General features: G+C 48.1%; 1 protein-coding gene across 4 annotated transcripts in view; it reads right to left on the bottom strand.

Annotated features, from left to right (window-relative positions):
• LOC137304213 (NLR family CARD domain-containing protein 3-like) overlaps positions 1–16,315 on the bottom strand; it is an 87,213-nt gene that overhangs the window by 4,807 nt on the left and 66,091 nt on the right. For 3 of the 4 annotated variants that reach the window (XM_067972780.1, XM_067972781.1, XM_067972779.1), the window contains 2 exons: positions 7,262–7,432; positions 5,908–6,078 (listed from right to left, as the gene is read on the bottom strand). In XM_067972780.1, the coding sequence (XP_067828881.1) occupies positions 5,908–6,078; positions 7,262–7,432 (342 nt within the window). Of the gene's footprint in view, positions 1–4,332; positions 4,461–5,907; positions 6,079–7,261; positions 7,433–16,315 lie in introns of all 4 variants that reach the window. The other variant, XR_010958529.1, reaches the window with a different exon arrangement.

The raw sequence follows: 16,315 nt of genomic DNA on the forward strand, positions 1-16,315 counted from the left end.
TTTTAATTGGATTACAGCCAAAAACTGCTATTGTTTTAAACTGGTTTTGTTTTAAATGTTTGCTGAATTTGTTTTGCAAGTCTGTTATTGTGATTGACTCCTCCCCCACCCCCTAAGGTTTTGAACTTGTTTTATCAGGGCAAATGAGGGAGCGTTTGAATATTCTGAACCCTCCTTACCTCAGTATTTACAAGGGAGGTACACACGGAGCGATCAGTACAAATTAACACCTTCCAAGGTCAATTTACCAAACATTGCCAAAGGTAAAGTATTGGGCATTATTTCTGTGCTCCCTTTGTTGACAATTCCTCCTGGAGTGAGGTGACTAGATCCATCCATGGAAACATGCGTGGAGCCCTCTCCGGACCCGGGACAAAGGACGATAGAAGGAAATTAATGAGTTGTTTGTTATTTTTAACCCATTGGCTTCTCAAAAAGAGTCAAAATGAATATGGGAGTTAGATCTGAAAGTAATTACAAGCACTCCTGCCTCAACTGTAAAACCACCAAGCCTGGGCATAATTTGTTAAGAATTGATAAGATAATGATATGACTTGCTGTTCAAGCACTCGAAGGGAACATTTATCTGCAGTTTAAGGGGATGATCAAATTTTACTTGGAACAAAACAAGTGCAGTCTAAGTGGTTCCTGCCCAATGATGCATATCAAGGAAGAAAGTATTTTGGGGAAATAAAATTGAACACTTGTCAGTCCGACAATACTGCTCTCTGGAATTGGGATAATTTTGAAACGACAAAATGGACTCAAACACAATATAGTGGGATATTTTGGGAAATAAAAGGTCCAAGAAGAGGTTAAGTATAACTTTGACCAGGTTGGGAATGTTTAGTCTATGTTTTAAGGGTTAATGATGTGCATATTGTATTTAACAGTAAAGTTCCTCCAAGGCTCATGAATGAGATGAAATGGTTAATTGATAGCTTTCTCTTGGAAACGTTTGTGCCCTTGTCCATGAGAAAACTGAAGGGGTTAATGTGACTCAAGGCACTGACACATGCTCCATAGAGAAACCGACTAATTAGTGAAACAATCAGGATGGAATACCAACACTGGTACCGATCAGAGGGATTGAAATTAAAGGAAAGAGGGACAGAGAATTTGGATTTACAAAATTCAGGGTTGGGCTCTTTTGAGTTAACAATGAAACTGGGACAACTGAGGGCAAGGGAGAAATAATATCCACAAGATGGATAATGGTAAAAGGACAGCTGGAGGATCTTTTAAGTCCATGATTTCTTGATAATATTGTACACTGTAACCTTCAGTATAATGTATTATGATTGTCTTTGTCTCTATCATGATGTGTGATATTAGTTAAATGAAACTTAAATTAAAAAAGCCAATAGCTTGAGGATGGTCATGTGATACTAACAAGATGGTAGATGCGGGGTGGCCGGAGGCTGGTGGAGATTAAGACTGAGATGTGGCAAAGGAAACCATTTTCTTGGTAGTTCCTTCGATGCCATTAAGTCTTGGGTCCATACCGGCATGGTCACACTACCTGGTGAAGATGGAAGAATTGTAAACAATTTTACAACACCAAGTTATAGTCCAGCAATTTTATTTTAAATTCACAAGCTTTCGGAGATTTTCTCCTTCCTCAGGCAAATGTTTCAAGAGCTCCTTGAAGCCTACGCATTTATACATATAGAACAATACATGGTGTTTACAGACTGCCCCTGCAACTGCCCGTTGCCAAGGCAATCACCGTGTTCAGACAGAGAGGTGTCACCTGCAGAACCCCCGAATACACATTCAACAAAAAAACAAACAGGGAAAAAAAACAGAGAAAAAAAACACAGAGAGAGGCAGAAACATCCGGAAGGCAGAGAGAGCCAGCAAATGACCCATTATATTAAAAACAGATAACATTTGTTCGCTGGTGGGGTAACGTGTAGCGTGACATGAACCCAAGATCCCGGTTGAGGCCGTCCTCATGGGTGCGGAACTTGGCTATCAATTTCTGCTCGACGATTTTGCGTTGTCGTGTGTCTCGAAGGCCGCCTTGGAGTACGCTTACCCGAAGGTCGGTGGATGAATGTCCATGACTGCTGAAGTGTTCCCCGACTGGGAGTACAATGCTGAAGTGTTCCCTCCCAGTCGGGGAACACTTCAGCAGTCATGGACATTCATCCACCGACCTTCGGGTAAGCGTACTCCAAGGCGGCCTTCGAGACACACGACAACGCAAAATCGTCGAGCAGAAATTGATAGCCAAGTTCCGCACCCATGAGGACGGCCTCAACCGGGATCTTGGGTTCATGTCACGCTACACGTTACCCCACCAGCGAACAAATGTTATCTGTTTTTAATATAATGGGTCATTTGCTGGCTCTCTCTGCCTTCCGGATGTTTCTGCCTCTCTCTGTGTTTTTTTTCTCTGTTTGTTTTTTTGTTGAATGTGTATTCGGGGGTTCTGCAGGTGACACCTCTCTGTCTGAACACGGTGATTGCCTTGGCAACGGGCAGTTGCAGGGGCAGTCTGTAAACACCATGTATTGTTCTATATGTATAAATGCGTAGGCTTCAAGGAGCTCTTGAAACATTTGCCTGAGGAAGGAGAAAATCTCCGAAAGCTTGTGAATTTAAAATAAAATTGCTGGACTATAACTTGGTGTTGTAAAATTGTTTACAATTGTCAACCCCAGTCCATCACCGGCATCTCCACAAGATGGAAGAAGCTAATGTGCTTATAGAATAATTAGTATGGCTTGAATTTGTAACCTATGTGTTTGCTATGATAATTTGCTTATGTGCAATGCGACATTTAATCTGAAAATATGGCAAGAAAATATTCTTCTTGCATATGTCACGCGCACCCATCCGAAACGGAACCAAGGTTACAACCAATAAAGAAAAACTAACAACCAAGGACAATGCTTAAGGAGCATGACGTGGATCAGTCCGAAGATCAGACAGACCCACTTGAGGAGGAACTGTAAGGCAGGGATTAAAACCCCTTGATCATTGTGAATTTAAAACCTACTGGACTTTTGGACATTCAAGGGTTAACTATGCCCCTTTGGACATTACGCCTGGATTAAGGAAAGGGTTAACATTGCCCCTTCGGACATTTGGACAACCAGTATAAATTCAAAACTGCAAATGTACAGAAAAATTCAACAAGCTTCGGTTTTCATAACAAAGACAGAAGCCTTAAGAACATCTTTGATTCTCAAAACAATTTTGGTTCTCACAACAATGATGATGCTCAAAAACAATTTTGGTTCTTAAAATAATTGACCTGGAAAAACATTGCTGAGACAGGGAAATCCTTGGGAGAAATTCACCTGGATTCACACAGACAAAAAGCTACAGCAGGTTCACAGGGTTTTTGAGTGGTCCAGCCAACCACCCATCGTTAAAGCAACGATGGGTGAGTGGCCAAAATGGGACTTCTCGAAACTTTGTTCACACCCTAACTGCAAGAAAACATCTAAAGATGGGACATCATAGCAGCTTGAACAGTCAACAGTTGCTGAGACAACAGTTGGAGGAACTGCAGTCAGAGAAGCTTGATGAATATATTAATGACCTGGACTTCGCCTGGACGAAGAAACTTCAACGACAAGAAGAAGAAACATCAAGATCTACAGGGAGCTACAGGGAGCTGATCACTCTTCCGCCTTGATGCTGAAATCCTTGGCTTACAGTTGTATGCATTGCTTGCTTTGCTTCATGATTGTGTGAACTTTTAAAATGTATAATGGGTAGAGCAAGATCATATGTATTGATTGATTCATGCTTGTGTGCACATTTTAAAATAATTAAATAATCACTTAGATTAATACAACTACCATGTAAGGGTGACTTTCTTGACTGCTATTGTCCAGGTCCACGAATCACTGGGAAAGTAGCTATTTCACTAAGTGGTGTGTGGGGAGAGTGGTGTGTGGGGAGAGTGGTGTGTGGGGAGAGTGGTGTGTGGGGAGAGTGGTGTGTGGGGAGAGTGGTGTGTGGGGAGAGTGGTGTGTGGGGAGAGTGGTGTGTGGGGAGAGTGGTGTGTGGGGAGAGTGGTGTGTGGGGAGAGTGGTGTGTGGGGAGAGTGGTGTGTGGGGAGAGTGGTGTGTGGGGAGAGTGGTGTGTGGGGAGAGTGGTGTGTGGGGAGAGTGGTGTGTGGGGAGAGTGGTGTGTGGGGAGAGTGGTGTGTGGGGAGAGTGGTGTGTGGGGAGAGTGGTGTGTGGGGAGAGTGGTGTGTGGGGAGCCTGGTGTGTCTTCACTAAAGAAGAGGATGCTGCCAATGCCACAGTAAAGGAGGAGGTAGTAGAGAAATAGATAAAGAGAAGGTAGCACTCAAAGTAGAAAATTCACCTGGTCTGGATGGGATGTATTCCAGGTTGCTGAGGGAAGTAAGGATGGAGATTGTGGCCACAATCTTTCAATCCTTCTTGGATATGGGGGTGGTGCCAGAAGGCTGGAGGGATACAAATGTTACACCCCTGTTCAAAAAAAGGAGAGAGGTAAGCCTGGTAATGACAGGCCAGTTAGCCTAAGGCCTGTGGTGGGAAAACATCTAGAGACCATAATCTGGGGCAAAATTGTCACTTGGAAGAGCATGCGTTAATAAATGACAGCCAACATGGAATTGTTAAAGGCAAATCATGTCTGACTAACTTGATTGAGTTCTTCAATGAAATAATGGAGAGGGTTGATGAGGGTAGTGTGGTTGATGTTGTGTATATGGACTTTCAAAAGGCATTTGATAAATAGACTTGTTAGCAAAATTGTAGAGCGTGGAATTAAAGGGGCAATGACGCGTGGATACGACATTGGCTTATAGACAGAAAGCAGAGACTAGTAGTGAATGGTTGTTTATCAGACTGGAGGGAAATATACAGTGGTGTTCCCAGGGATCGCCATTAGGACCACTGCTCTTTTTGATAAATATTAATGACCTGGACTTGGGACTAGAGGGTGTAATTTCAAAGTCTGCAGATGATACAAAGCTTGGAAATGTAGTAAACAATGTGGAGAATTGTAACAGACTTCAGGAGGACATAGACAGACTGGTGAAATGGGCAGACACATGGCAGATGCAATTTAACTCAGAGAAATATGAAGTGATATATTTTGGTAGGAAGAATGAGGAGAGGCAATATAAACTAAATGGTACAATTTTAAAGAGAGTGCATGAACAGGGAGACCTGGGGGTGTACGTACACAAATCTTTGAAGGTGGCAGGACAAGTTGAGAAGGCTGTTAAAAAGCATATGGGATTCTGGGCTTTATTAATGGAGGCACAGAGTACAAAAGCAAGGAAGTTATGGTAAACCTTTATAAAACACTGGTTAGGCCTCAGCTGGAATATTGTATTCAATTCTGGGCACCACACTTTAGGAAGGATGTCAAGGTCTTAGAGAGGGTGCAGAGGAGATTTACTAGAATGGTACCAGGGATGAGGGACTTCAGTTATGTGGAGAGACTTGAGAAGCTGGGGTTGTTCTCCTTAGAGCAGAGAAGGTTAAAGGGAGATTTAATCGAGGTGTTCAAAAATATGAGGGGTTTTTATAGAGTGGATAGGGAGAAACTGTTTCTACTGGCAGGGGTGGGGTGGGTAACCAGAGGGGACAGATTTAAGATAATTGGCAAAAAATCTATGGGGGAAATAAGGAGAAACTTTTTTATGCAGCGAGTTATGATCTGGAATGCGCTGCCTGAAAAGGTGGTAGAAGCAGATTCAATAATAACTTTCAAAAGGGAATTGGATAAATACTTGGAAAAGAGAAATGTCCAGGCCTATGGAGAATGAGTGGGGGAGTGGGACTAATAGAATAGCTCTTTTGAAGAGCCGGCACAGACACGTTGGGCTGAATGGCCACCTTCTGTGCTGTACGATTGCATGGAGTGTAGTGAGAGTGCAGTGTAGGGAGAGTGTGATGATCTTACCCAAGCTCTTGTATTCGAACATGTTGATGTCGGAGGGCCCCACAAAGATTCTTCACCCCTGAATCTCCGATGCAGTTGCAGTGAAGATCAAGTCCTTTCACTGTGCGAAGGGCCACAAGAGCAGATACGAGGTCCTCACAACACTTGGCCGAGAGATCACAAGACGAAAATCTGTCCATTCAGGAAATGGATGAAAAAGGTCATCGAGGGGAAAACAGTTGGAATTTTTGACATGTACTTAAGGTGAGAGTAAAATATCCGACCACCCTGCCCTGCTCCAGGACGGTATGGTGCAGGCAGTGTCGTACACTACACACAGTCTGTCACAATCTGTCCTGAACTTCACACAGTCTGTCACAATCTGTCACACACTACAGGCAATCTGTCACACACTACACTCAATCTGTCACACACTACAGGCACTCTGTCACAATCTGTCACACACTACAGGCACTCTGTCACAATCTGTCATACACTACAGGCAATCTGTCACACACTACAGGCAATCTGTCACACACTACAGGCAATCTGTCACACACTACAGGCACTCTGTCACAATCTGTCACACACTACAGGCACTCTGTCACAATCTGTCATACACTACAGGCAATCTGTCACAATCTGTCACACACTACAGGCAATCTGTCATACACTACAGGCAATCTGTCACAATCTGTCATACACTACAGGCAATCTGTCACAATCTGTCACACACTACAGGCAATCTGTCATACACTACAGGCAATCTGTCATACAATACATGCCATCTGTCATGAACTCCACACAATCTGTCATAAACTAAACACAATCTGTCACAATCGGTCACACACTACACATAATCTGTCAAAGACTACACACAATCTGTCATGAACTACATGATAACTGTCAAAATCTCATAATCTACATGAAATCTGTCAAAGAGCCAGACACAGATGGTCCCTTTCAATTGAACCCTGAGAAGAGGGCTCAAACTCCACAGCTCTTTGGTGCACTCCCTCTGTGTCTGAGGGTAGTCTCAGGAGTTGTTGCTCAGCTATGTTGGGGAAACAGCCTCTGTGCCCCAACAATGCCAATGGGATAGGGCATCTGGGGCTGGGGACATGGGCTCTCAACCGCTGTGGTTCCCATGTTCTTGGCCCCTCAGTCGAAGGGGGCAGGATGGGCACCTGGTGAAAGGGTGAATGTGGGCCACACCCAGGGGTCCAGGCCAGCATCCAGTGGTGGAGTCAGTGCCTGGGCGCAGGGCGACTTTTACACCTGAATGCGACCCCCAACCCCCCCGTGGAATTTCAGCCTCAGACTGTCCATTCAAATAAGGGGCCATATCAAAGCAGGAGACAAGGTCTGAACGCACCTGAGGTACTGGATTCTGCAGGTCCCAGCCTTCAGTCCTGCACACAGCAGCTTCACTCCAGAGTCCATTATATAGTTCGCGCTGCAGTCAAGGTCGATCAGTTGAGAGTTTTCTCTGAGAGCAGACGCTAGATCCTCGCAACAGACATGAGTTAGACTGTTGTGCTTTAGACTATGGAGAGAGAGAGAGAAAGAGTAACAGAGAGAGAGTGGGTGAGAGAGAGAGACAGAGTGAGAAAGACAGAGTCAGAGAGAGAGAGAGAGACAGGAGACAGAGGAAGAGAGAAAGTGACAGAGAGAGAGAGAGAGTGTGGGAGAGACAGGAGACAGAGAGAGAGAGACAGGGAGAGTGAGATCGACAGAGTCAGAGACAGAGACAGAGACAGGAGACGGAGAGAGAGAGAGAGAAAGTGACAGAGAGAGAGTGGGAGAGACAGGAGACAAAGAGAAAGACAGTTAGAGTGAGATAGACAGTTAGAGTGAGATAGACAGTGAGAGAAAGACAGAGAGTGAGAGAAAGAGGCAGAGAGAGAGGGAGAGAGAGAAAGAGGCAAGTTACAAAATAATAATATCCAGTTCATATGAGAATGATAGAATCATACAGCATGAAGGAGGCCATTCGACCCATCGTGCCTGTGCTGGCTCTCTGAAAGCTACCAATTAGTCCCATTTCCCTGCTATTTCCCCATAGCCCTACAAATTTTTTGTTTTTAATTATTTATCCAATTCTCTTTTGAAAGTTGTTATTGAATCTGCTTCCATCACCCTTACAGGCAGCGCATTCCAGATCAGAACAACTCACTGCGTAAAAGAACTCTCCTCACCTCCCCTCTGGTTCTTTTCCCAATTACCTCAAATCTGTGTCCTCTGGTTACTGAACCTCCTGCCACTGGAAACAATTTCTCCCCATCTACGTTATCAAAACCCTTCATAATTTTGAACACCTCAATTCATTCTCCCCAAAACCTTCTCTGCTTTAAGGAGAACAATCTCAGCTTCTCCAGTCTCTCCACATAACTGAAGTCCCTCATCCCTGGAACCATTCTGGTAAATCTCCTCTGCACCCTCTCCAAGGCCTTGACATCCTTCCTAAAGTGCGGTGCCCAGAATTGAACACAATACTCCAGCTGAGGCCTAACCAGTGTTTTATAAAGGTTTAGCATAACTTCCTTGCTTTTGTACTCTGTGGGCTCGATTTTAGCAGGCCTGCTAATTGCGTGCGCCCCCCGCGCGATCGCGGGATAATTGAACTGATTAAGCCCTGCTTCCGGGTTCTCCACTCCCCAGCTGCGTGCCGGCGGGCTGCGCATGCGCAGTACCGTCAACGCGATGTAGGAACTCCACTTAAAGGGGCAGTCTCCCAAAGCCCCTCCTGCTGCAATCAGTAGGCAAGACATGATGGCTCAATCCAGGGGAAAGGCTGCGCCACGTTTTTCGGACCTCGCGCTGCAGCTGATGCTGGAGGGCGTGAGGAGGAGGAGGGACACGCTGTTCCCTGCGGACAGACGCAAGTGCCCTGCCGCCGCCACCAGGAAGGCATGGGCAGAGGTGGCGGCAGAGGTCAGCAGCAGGGCCAACACCCCCAGGACATGGGAGCAGTGCCGCAAGCGGTTCAATGACCTCACTAGGTCCGGCAAGGTGAGTACACCAACGCACCCTCCCACAACCCGTCTCCAACATCACGCCAAACAGATCACAACCCCTCCTGCAGAGCCACCACAGCGCTCCCGCAGCAATCCTCACAGCCACTCACTCACCATCCTCGCCATGCCCGCAAGTACCCACCGTCCCTGTCCCCACCCGAACATTACTACACACCCCAATCCCCATGCAATGGGATGGGCACGTGGCACACGCATCCTCCCATCCATCTGCCCCACGCTCAACCCACCCACACCGATGCTCGATGCGTCTCACAATGCAATACGCACCCACTCACACATTTGTGTTTTGCCTTGACAGGAGAAGAGAAGCAAGAACAACAGGGAAAGGGCACGCACCGGAGGTGGCCCGCCGCACGTGATCGACCTGACAGACGCAGAGGTGGAGGCGCTCGACCTCGCCCACACGCCACATTGCCTGTCGGTCGCAGATGGCGAGTCTGTCGCTGCAGAAACGGCCGGTAAGGGAAAGCTGACACTCAACACCCATGATCGCGAGTGACCGTCTCATCACCTGGCATCAGGCACACCGTAACGTTGGTGCACATGCCTCATAGTGCCCTCTGTTCTCTTGCAGGGCCGTCTGCGAGCGCTGTGATTGAGGAGGGCAATTCCTCAGAGGACATGGCGGTCTCTGAGGGTGCATCGTCACATCTGAGCCAACCATCCACCAGCGCAGAGACACGCACCTCGGTGGGTCCCCCTTGCCAACTAGTTGGGGTAGCACTTGGTGATTCACCGCGCACGAGTGAGCATGAGCAGACCCTGGTGGCAGGGGCAGCCGCGGAGGGTCCGCGTCAGTGGGAGCACTCATCTCCAGGCTCTGCTCAGCCGGACCCAGATGCTGAACCCAGGGGGCCACCAGTGAAAAGGAGAGCCGTCGAGGGGCACCAGCTAATTGCCGAGGTACTGGGAGAGGTGCCACGCGCATTGTCCACAATTGCGCAGGCGATGGAGGAGTCCAACTCCTGCATGCGGGCATTGGTGGCGCAGGCACAGGAGGGTACCGGCGACACAGTGTCGCGGGTAGGTGCGGGAACGTCTGCGGTGGAGGACAGGCTGGCCTCCCTCGAGCGTCACGCACAGCTCCACATCGAGTCCGTGCAGGCCCTGACAACGGCTGTACGGATTCAGGGTGAGCAACATTCCGCCGCCATAAACAGGCTGACGGATACACTAGGGGTGGCCTTGCAAGGCCTCACACATGCCATCCAAACTGCCGTCCAGCAGGGTGGAAGGGGTGATGTGGGCCGAGGCCACGAGAGGGATGATGGTGAACGGGGACATGGAAGCGGGGACGCTTCTCAAGGCGCCCCCACGTCCCACCCGTCGCCCACCTCTCAACCAGTACCCGCAATGGTGCCTCCTCTCCAGGTGGCCGAGTCTGCCCCTGCCCCGGTGCAGGAGGAGCAGTCTGTGGAGGTGCCCTCACGGGCACCGAAACCCAGGGGCCATCCGCCCAAAGCATCTACCCGGTCAAGGCAAGAACTCGAGCAACCTGCCACTACCTCTGCTGGAGCCACAGGGGTAGCACCACGTAGGGGTACCCGCAAAAGAAATCCAAAGGCGTTATAAGCACAAAGGGAATGCACCAGGGTGTCTGTTAATTTGTACACGTTTTGTTTATAGTATTTCACATTGTACATATTAAACACTATACTCTCACCACTCCTGCCACCTCTCGTCCATTCTTCCGCGGCCTGTGCAATAGGTGCGTTCCGTGCAGCCCATCATGATGGCGAACACCTGCTGCCGCCCATTGGGCACACTGCTGTGGGTGCGTGGGTACTGGCAACAGTCTTCAGTGGAGGGGGCTGGTATGGCCCCTCGCATGTGCAGGTGAGGAGATGCGAGCGCCTCGCAGTGTCTGACTCTAGGAGAACCGTTGACGTATGAGTGCCTTCCTGGCCCGGCGACCATCCCGGTGAGTCGTGGTTCGGCGCATGGGTCGTCCACTATCCTCTGGCGCGTCCTCCTCCTCCCCCTCCTCCTCCACCTCCTCCACCTCCTCCTCGTCGTCCTCCTCGTCCTCCTCCTCGTCCTCATCGCCGTCCTCAATGTGGGTGGCGGGTGTGGATGGGGCCTCCTCCAGCGGCATCCCTCTCTGTTGGGCCATGTTGTGCAGGGCACAGCAGACAACTATGATTCGTCCCACTCTGAATGGTGTGTATTGCAGCGCTCCCCCAGAACGATCAAGGCACCTGAAGCGCATCTTGAGCAGCCCTATGGTCTGCTCAATTGTAGACCTGGTAGCAGTGTGGCTGTCATTGTACCGACGCTCCGGCTCGGTGATGGGGTTCCTCAGAGGTGTCATGAGCCACGTGTGGAGGGGATACCCCTTGTCGCCGAGGAGCCAGCCGTTGCCGGCATTGGGTGCGTGGAAGAGGGGTGGGACGGCGGACTCCCTGAGGACGAAGGCATCGTGGCAGCTGCCGGGGTATCTGGCGCACACGTGTAGGAATCTCTGGCGGTGGTCACAGATGAGCTGGGCGTTCATGGAGTGATACCCCTTCCTGTTGATGAACAGCCCTGGCTCATGCGGAGGTGCCCGTATTGCGATGTGGGTGCAGTCGATTACACCCTGCACCCGTGGGAAGCCGGCCATGGCATGGAATCCAACCGCCCTCTCCGTCTGGCTGCGCTCGTCCATGGCGAAGTTGATGTAGTGCGAGGCCCTGTGGAACAACCCATCGGTGACCTGCCTTATGCACTTGTGTGCAGACGACTGACAGACCCCGGTGATGTCCCCGGTGGCACCCTGGAAGGATCCGGATGCGAAGAAGTTGAGGGCAGTGGTGACTTTGACGGCAACAGGTAAGGAGATGCTGCTCGGGCCATCAGGGAGCAGCTTGTCGTTAAGGAGGCTGCAGATGTCGGCGACTACCTGGCGATTGACTCTGAGCCTCCGTATGCACTGCTCCTCGGAGAGGTCCATGAAGCTGAGCCTCGGTCTGTAGACCCTGTGCGGAGGGTAGTGCCTCCTGCGACGCATCTCTCTCTGCGGTTGCCCTCCCTCCTGCTGTGCAGGTGGGTGTGCCACAGCACCATGTTGGGGGGCTCCACGTCTCCGAGGCGGACGGCGTGGACTGCGAGGCTGCTGGGGCTGGTCATGCTGTTCGTCCTCCGAGGATGTCAACGCACCACCCATCTGGCAGGTGTTGGTCTGAGAGGTTGTGCAGGGTAGGTAGGTGGTTCCTCGCACTGGGGCTGCGGTTTCACGTCGGTCTGTCCTCTGGCTTGGAGGGGGGTGGTGGAGGGCAGGGGTTGTCCTATGTGACGCGGTGGCCTCCTGCGTGGGTGAGGGCTCTCCCACCCGCTGTGGAGTACACCTTGGCTGCTGCCACAGGCTGCTGGCTGGAACACGACCGGTTGAAGGGAGACTGTTTCCCCCAGTGTGTGGAACACTCTGCCTTGAAGGTAAAATCCCACACTTCCTGTTTTGACAGCTGATTCAGTTCATTTAATGACCTCAACAAGCAAGGTAAGTACTCTCAAGTGGAACCCCGCTGGCTTTAATTGCCTGTGGGATTCCCACCAGTGGGGTCTGCGCACGCAGCCCCGCACGTCAGCGCGGCACCCGGAAGTGGCCGGAATCTCGGCGCGATCCGTTCCCGCACGTGGAAATTGACATTTTGGAGCCTGCCCCGCCGATAACGCACAGGAAACCCGACGCTAAAATCGAGCCCTATGCCTCTATTAATAAAGCCCAGGATCCCATATGCTTTTTTAACATCCTTCTCAACTTGTCCTGCCACCTTCAAAGATTATAGAATCATAGAAGTTTACAACATGGAAACAGGCCCTTCGGCCCAACATGTCCATGTCGCCCAGTTTATACCACTAAGCTAGTCCCAATTGCCTGCACTTGGCCCATATCCCTCTATACCCATCTTACCCATGTAACTGTCCAAATGCTTTTTAAAAGACAAAATTGTACCCGCCTCTACTACTGCCTCTGGCAGCTCGTTCCAGACACTCACCACCCTTTGAGTGAAAAAATTGCCCCTCTGGACCCTTTTGTATCTCTCCCCTCTCACCTTAAATCTATGTCCCCTCGTTATAGACTCCCCTACCTTTGGGAAAAGATTTTGACTATCTACCTTATCTATGCCCCTCATTATTTTATAGACTTCTATAAGATCACCCCTTAACCTCCTACTCTCCAGGGAAAAAAGTCCCAGTCTGTCTAACCTCTCCCTGTAAGTCAAACCATCAAGTCCCGGCAGCATCCTAGTAAATCTTTTCTGCACTCTTTCTAGTTTAATAATATCCTTTCTATAATAGGGTGACCAGAACTGTACACAGTATTCCAAGTGTGGCCTTACTAATGTCTTGTACAACTTCAACAAAACATCCCAACTCCTGTATTCAATGTTCTGACCAATGAAACCAAGCATGCCGAATGCCTTCTTCACCACCCTATCCACCTGTGACTCCACTTTCAAGGAGCTATGAACCTGTACTCCTAGATCTCTTTGTTCTATAACTCTCCCCATCGCCCTACCATTAACGGAGTAGGTCCTGGCCCGATTCGATCTACCAAAATGCATCACCTCACATTTATCTAAATTAAACTCCATCTGCCATTCATCGGCCCACTGGCCCAATTTATCAAGATCCCGTTGCAATCCTAGATAACCTTCTTCACTGTCCACAATGCCACCAATCTTGGTGTCATCTGCAAACTTACTAACCATGCCTCCTAAATTCTCATCCAAATCATTAATATAAATAACAAATAACAGCGGACCCAGCACCGATCCCTGAGGCACACCGCTGGTCACAGGCCTCCAGTCTGAAAAACAACCCTCTACAACCACCCTCTGTCTTCTGTCGTCAAGCCAATGTTGTATCCAATTGGCTACCTCACCTTGGATCCCGTGAGATTTAACCTTATGTAACAACCTACCATGCGGTACCTTGTCAAAGGCTTTGCTAAAGTCCATGTAGACCACGTCTACTGCACAGCCCTCATCTATCTTCTTGGTTACCCCTTCAAAAAACTCAATCAAATTCGTGAGACATGATTTTCCACTCACAAAACCATGCTGACTGTTCCTAATCAGTCCCGGCCTCTCCAAATGCCTGTAGATCCTGGCTCTCAGAATACCCTCTAACAACTTACCCACTACAGATGTCAGGCTCACCGGTCTGTAGTTCCCAGGCTTTTCCCTGCCGCCCTTCTTAAATAAAGGCACAACATTTGCTACCCTCCAATCTTCAGGCACCTCACCTGATTGTGTACGTGAACCTCCAGGTGTCTCTGATTCTGCCTCCACTTTAAAATTATACCCTGTAGTTTAAATTGCCTCTCCTCATTCTTCCATCCAAAATCCATTACTTCTCTGCATTAAATTTCATCTGCCATGTGTCTGTAGGGATAATGGGTATATAAGAACATAAGAAATAGGAGCAGGAGTAGGCCATCCGGCCCCTCGAGGCTGCTGTGCCATTCAACAAGATCATGGCTGATCTTCTACCTCAACTCCATTTTCCTGCACCATCCCCAGATCCCTTGATGCCTTTAATATCTAGAAATCTATCGATCTCTGTTTTGAATGTAATCAATGACTGAGCCTCCACAGCCCTCTGGGGTAGAGAATTCCAAAGATTCACCATCCTCTGAGTGAAGAAATTTCTCCTCATCTCAGTCCTAAATGGCCTACCCCTTATTCTGAGACTGTGACCCCGGGTTCTAGACTCCCCAGCCAGGGGAAACATCCTCCCTGCATCTACCCTGTCGAGCCCTGTAAGAATGTTGTATATTTCAATGAGATCACTTCTCATTCTTCTAAACTCTAGAGAATACAGGCCTAGTCTACTCAATCTCTCCTCATACGACAATCCCACCACCCCAGGAATCAGTCCGGTGAACCTTTCTTGCACTCCTTCTATGGCAAGTATATCCTTTCTTAGGTAAGGAGACCAAAACTGTACACAATACCCCAGGTGTGGTCTCACCAAGGCCCTATATAATTGCAGTAAGACATCTTTACTCCTGTACTCGAATCCTCTTGTAATAAAGGCCAACATACCATTTGCCTTCCTAACTACTTGCTGCACCTGCATGTTAGCTTTCAATGACTTATGTACAAAGACACCCAGGTCCATTTGAACATCAACATTTCCCAATCTCTCACCATTTAAAAAATACTCTGCATTTCTGTTTTTCCTACCAAAGTGGATAACTTCACATTTTTCCACATTATATTCCATCTGCCATGTTCTTGCCCACTCACTTGGCCTGTCTATATTCCCTTGAAGCCTCTTTGCATCCTCCTCACAACTCACATTCCCACCTAGTTTTGTGTCATCAGCAAACTTGGAAATATTACATTTGGTCCCCTCATCGATATAGATTGTGAATAGTTGGGGCCCAAGCTCTGATCCCTGCGGTACCCCACTAGTCACAGTCTGCCAACCTGAAAAAGACTTGTTTATTCCAACTCTCTGTTTTCTGTCTGTTAACCAATTCTCAATCCATGCCAGTATATTACCACCAATCCCACGTGCTCTAACTTTGTTCACCAATCTCCTGTGTGGGACCTTATCGAAAGCCTTCTGAAAATCCAAATACACCACATCCACTGGTTCCCCCTTATCTATTCTACTAGTTACATCCTCAAAGGACTCCACTAGGTTTGTCAAGCATGATTTCCCTTTCATAAATCCATGTTGACTCTGCCAAATCCTATTATTATTTTCTAAATGTCCTGTTATCGCATCCTTTAGAATAGATTCTAGCATTTTCCCTATTACTGATGTCAGGCTAACAGGTCTGTAGTTCCCTGTTTTCTCTCTCCCTCCTTTCTTAAATAGTGGGGTTACATTTGCCGCCCTCCAATCTGCAGGAACCATTCCAGAATCTATAGAATTTTCGAAGATGACAACTATCTCTATAGCCAACGCTTTCTAAACTCTGGGATGTGGATCATCAGGTCCCTGGGATTTATCGACTTTCAGTCCCATTAATTTCTCTAGTATTATTTTTTTACTTATACTAATTTCTTTCAGTTCCTCATTCTTGCCAGACCCTTGGTTCTCTAATATTTCTGGGAGTTTTTTTGTGTCTTCTTTCATGAAGACAGACACAAAGTATTTGTTTAATTTCTCTGCCATTTCCTTATTCCCCATTATAAATTCTCCCGTCTCTGTCTGTAAGGGACCCACATTTGCCTTCGCCAGTCTTTTCCTTTTTACAAACCTATAGAAGCTTTTACAGTCCGTTTTTATGTTTCTTGCTAGTTTACTCTCATATTCTATTTTCCCTTTCTTTATCAATTTCTTGGTCCTCCTTTGCTGAATTCTAAAATGCTCCCAATCCTCAGCTTTACTGCTTTTTATGGCAACTTTATATACCTCTTTCTTTGATTTAATGCTATCTTTAAATGCCA

The sequence above is a fragment of the Heptranchias perlo genome, chromosome 36 (genome assembly GCF_035084215.1).
Source record: "Heptranchias perlo isolate sHepPer1 chromosome 36, sHepPer1.hap1, whole genome shotgun sequence".
Lineage (NCBI taxonomy): Eukaryota > Metazoa > Chordata > Chondrichthyes > Hexanchiformes > Hexanchidae > Heptranchias > Heptranchias perlo.